Source organism: Capsicum annuum, chromosome 8, assembly GCF_002878395.1.
Source record: "Capsicum annuum cultivar UCD-10X-F1 chromosome 8, UCD10Xv1.1, whole genome shotgun sequence".
Lineage (NCBI taxonomy): Eukaryota > Viridiplantae > Streptophyta > Magnoliopsida > Solanales > Solanaceae > Capsicum > Capsicum annuum.
The window spans coordinates 36,643,273-36,647,627 of NC_061118.1; the positions used below are offsets into that span (position 1 = coordinate 36,643,273).

Genomic DNA, 4,355 nt, shown 5'->3' on the forward strand with positions numbered 1-4,355 from the left:
AATCACTATATAGACAAGTAAAAGTGACCGAGAGTAGCACTTTAGTTGGAATGCAACTAGTATTTGCATTTAACCATAACAATATACGTAAGTGCATGTTTCGAAAATAAACACACCAACTACTTACAAAATTGAACACTGCATGATAGTAAATCAAATATATAATGTGCACATGCAAAACCTATAAACTCACCAAAAATCACACGTTACATCGACAAAAATTGCTAATAAAACAGATAACGACTTGAAATTACAATCACAGTGCAAGCTGTAAGTATACCTTAAAATTGGAATGATTAAACAAATTAGCAGGGACAAAGCAGAACAAATCAAGACTAATCATTGAATTACATCGACAAAAAAAGCATTAATATCACCAAAAGTTAGATATAACCATTACAGTAATTTCATAAAATTGACACTAATTCCTTCATATTCACTTTGAATTCTCTATGTCAGATAGAAATATAGCTTCAACAAGTCAGATAAATGGAGAAAAAGAAGCCAATTCTACAAAATTGGGAGGTCAATTTTCTTTTCTTCCTAAATTGCCCTTCAAATATGCTATCGAATTTCCAATTATACCCCTCCCTACTTTCATTTCTCTCCAAAAGTAAACACAATTAGTAAAGCGGTGACCGCTGAGGCGTCCCCTTCCTCCGGTTCATCCCTGAACCCGGTCCACAAGCCGGTCGAAACACAGACCGGAAAGCCGAAAGAGTACTGCGTTTCTTCCTTACAATCTCAGTAGCAGCAGTACATAAAACCGCCCTACACCCCACCTCTCCTCCACTTGAACCGGACTCGGATCTAGTCGAACCAACCGGTTCAAGAATAGTATCAGGAGTCATTTGACCATCATCTAAGCCCGGTTCAGGCAGTGTCATGTAGGTACACCTGTAAATATACTTCGTAAGTTCCCCCTCAGTTTTCAGTATGTGTTGAACCTGTAACAAAAAATACAAGACATACCCAAGTTTAAAAACTTAACAAACCAAAATTGAGTCGATAACAAAATTCAAATATAATTAACCAAACACAAATTATGGGGCTTTCAATATATCATATTTAACATACCTTGCAAGAAACTGAACAAAAGAGAAATGGATCTTGAAGGCCTCTGTCACAGATGATGCAGCAATTACCTGAGTATCTACTAGCCCTCATTTGTGGCCTTTGGTTTAAAAATATCACCTTTGCACTGTTTGTAATATAGGACTGCACTCCAAAAAAATTAATCAAGAAAACATCTTACTACATAATTAATCATATCAAAAATGACAATTTCAAATACTTACTTGAACAAACCCACAGTCGAGCAATTTATTAGCATCACCAAGCCTTATAACATCATGATACACATACCTCCTAATCTGCAAATTCAAGAAACAACTTAGAAAACATCATATTACAAAAACATGTGCATAATTCGACATGTTAGAAAAATATGACAAAATTGACCTGCAAAAGGCGGTGAGAACGGTGAGTGTTCAAGCAACGAGGGCAAAGACCCTCACAGCAGTCCAAACAGAAGACATTTTTCTCATTCTTCTTAGCATCTTCATGAATTATGCAAGCATTAAAGAATTTCTCAGACAAAAGTGCACCAAGCCACTGAGGAAGATGTTGTGTATAGTCCAACTGCACCATCACACATGCCCAAAAACAAAAATTAACAGCAGAATATTCAATCAACTAGAAAGAATAAAATGAAAGAATAAAGAGACCCCACCATGTTCATATATATGAATATTCCTCAAACTCTTTTGCTTCGATATATATGGAGAAAGCTAGCTGTTTTCAAATGGTAGAAAGAGAAGAAAAAAAAGGTATGGGAGATTGAGGGGACAGAGGAAAAAAGGGAGGACGGCGCCTGCAAAGAAATACTGTTACCAATGAAATATGGAAGAGTAATAGTAGTAGCGGTATGGTATATATTTGCCAATTTGCTAATGGTGTATAGTGGATATATAGGCTACGCTTCTTTCAATTTGTATTCTCTCTCTCTCTCTCTCTCTCTCTCTCTCCTGTCTTCTTGTATGTATATCATTCGTACTATTCTTTTTCTTTGCAATATTGATTTGAAACAAATACTAATTTGGTGTAAAATCTTGAACTGAATAAAAAAAGTGGTATATAAATTTGTCTCTTGTCGAAGAAGAACAGCAGATTTCTTTGGTTTTTTTTATTTATCATAGAGAATTATTTATTTATATATTATAATATAATGGATAATAATTATGTACTATTTACAAGTAAAACAGCTCGTATCCCCAAGAGCCTATTAGAAATGAGCATTTGGTTGTGTACGTATGGTAGGTTTCTTGGCTAAGCACCACTAAGCAGATACAGTCCCTTCATCTGCTCCCTATTCTTTCTCTCTCTTGCCTTCTTAGCTAAATGACAAGACCAATGATGGTGACTTTTTTTTCACTCCCCTTCAGTAAAAAAGGATAAAAAATTGACAGACTGAGGTTAAAGAGGGAAAAAAAAACAAAAGAAAGTGACCATTTTAGCTTTGGTGACAAACCATCATCTTTTTGGGATAGGATCAATTTCGAGCTATGTTTATCAGATAGCCAGACTATTACATAGCTTATTATAATTCCTATTGAAAATAATCTATATTACTGTTTTATTACTGTTTTTAGCCCAAATTTTTGAAGAAAGTGTGCAAAAGAACGAGTGAAATCCAATTTAATTTGATTGCATTTCTTTTCTATCGAGGATTTATGAAAAACAGTTTTTTATCCATTAAAATTGAGATAAAATTTTTGTTTATCCTATTTTTTAGATCTTTTTTTTTTTTTTGAAATTACACTGAATCTTTTATTGTTATTAATGTAGAGAAACGAGTGATCAGTAGAGATTGAAATGCATTTGGTAAACAAAAGCTCCAAAGAATACAAGAAGTCATCATAGTCTTGGAACAAAATTATAGTAATGTGACTAGGAGGTTACGGATTAAAGTCGTAAAAATAGATTAGTATAAAAATGTAAGATAAAATTGTATACAATGAACCCTTGTGATCCGATCCTTTTTCAGACTCTATGTGCATAGCGGGACTTTTAGGTGTCGTTTGGTTTGAAAATGATTATCCCGGGATTAGTTATTCCGGGACTAAGGGAAAAATTGTGCAATAAGTTATTCCGAATAGGATTAATCTCTCCAACCAAATAAAGAAAAATGTGTTCTTTTATTTTATCCCGAGATAATTAGTTATTCCGGGATAACCATTTTCAAAGCAAACAACCCCTTAATGAATCCGACTAAACTAAGTAGAAGTCGCACTAGACTTGCACTGTTTATCAAAGATTTAGCAGTGGAAATTTCAAGATTTTGTGAATCACTAACAGATTTTGTAATGTACAATTTTTTATTTTTTAAAATTATTATACTAGTTCTATTGTTTTAAAGTAAAAATAGAAAACATTTTTGAAATCATAATTGATGATAAAGAAGTCAAAGTAGGTTATTTCACATTGAACTTGTGCAGGGAGAAAGAGAAAAAGAACAGCTAAGTTTTCCCAAATTTAGCTTACTGTAATGGTGGCATGAACTCCATGGCTAGCATTGGAACCATGCTCTATTTACTATAACTAGTCATTTTAGCACACAGCTCACACACCTGTGTTATAATTATATATCTTACACATATACAGATGAATTTCGTAAATACGTTGATTGTATTTTTTGACTCAATTGTTAATGGTTTGTGTTTCAAGTTTGAACACTAGCACAGTTTTTAGTATTTCTCCGTTCAAAGGAAACCAAGAAAAGAACTAATTATAATTGTATTGTCTTAGACAGTTTGTGCTCACCTTAAATAATTTTGTGTGGTACTTATTACTTTTATTTGGATAATTCTATCAATCAAAATTTAAAATTTATTTATTTATTTTTATTTGTCACATTTTTAAGAGTCAAACTCTATGAACATTGGTCGATATTTTAAAATATATTACCTTCGTTTCTTTTTAGTTGCATTATTTTATTTTTCAGAATTAAACAATAAAAATTTTGAATAATATTTTAAGATGTATTTCTTAATCAACAAAGGAATATATATTACTCTTCCCTCCATTGAAATTGAAATATATTAAGACTTACTTTGACGACTAGCTTACACTCGTAGTCGTTAAATAAAGGAGCGTAAGTCGTCAAAGTAATGTACATTACAAAATCTGTTAGTGATTCACAAAATTTTGATGTTATAAGTTAGAATTTTTGATTTATTATTTTTATTATGCAATTTAAAACTAAGTGCTTATAATAACCTTTTTAACTTTAAAAATTATTTTAACTTAAAAATACTTCAAACAAGTCAATTTAAATATGCTCATGGTTAATTAAT

At 32.0% G+C, this 4,355-nt stretch overlaps 1 protein-coding gene across 1 annotated transcript; it reads right to left on the reverse strand.

The window, feature by feature from the left end:
• Window positions 1–322: 322 nt before the first annotated feature.
• On the reverse strand, window positions 323–2,165 carry LOC107857231 (protein RGF1 INDUCIBLE TRANSCRIPTION FACTOR 1). Its single transcript, XM_016702162.2, has 5 exons — window positions 1,733–2,165; window positions 1,462–1,641; window positions 1,299–1,373; window positions 1,078–1,218; window positions 323–947 (listed from the first exon to the last, which is right to left on the reverse strand). Exons 1-5 carry the CDS (start codon window positions 1,739–1,741, stop codon window positions 624–626), a joined length of 729 nt encoding a protein of 242 aa, XP_016557648.1. The 5' UTR covers window positions 1,742–2,165; the 3' UTR covers window positions 323–623.
• Between the last annotated feature and the right edge of the window lie 2,190 nt (window positions 2,166–4,355).

Excerpts from the sequence above, each read along its gene's own strand:
- LOC107857231 (XM_016702162.2), bottom strand. Across the intron at positions 1,374-1,461 it reads GTTCTCACCGCCTTTTGCAG|ATTAGGAGGTATGTGTATCA; the intron begins GTCAATTTTGTC and ends TTGAATTTGCAG. Across the intron at positions 948-1,077 it reads TTTGTTCAGTTTCTTGCAAG|GTTCAACACATACTGAAAAC; the intron begins GTATGTTAAATA and ends TTTTTGTTACAG.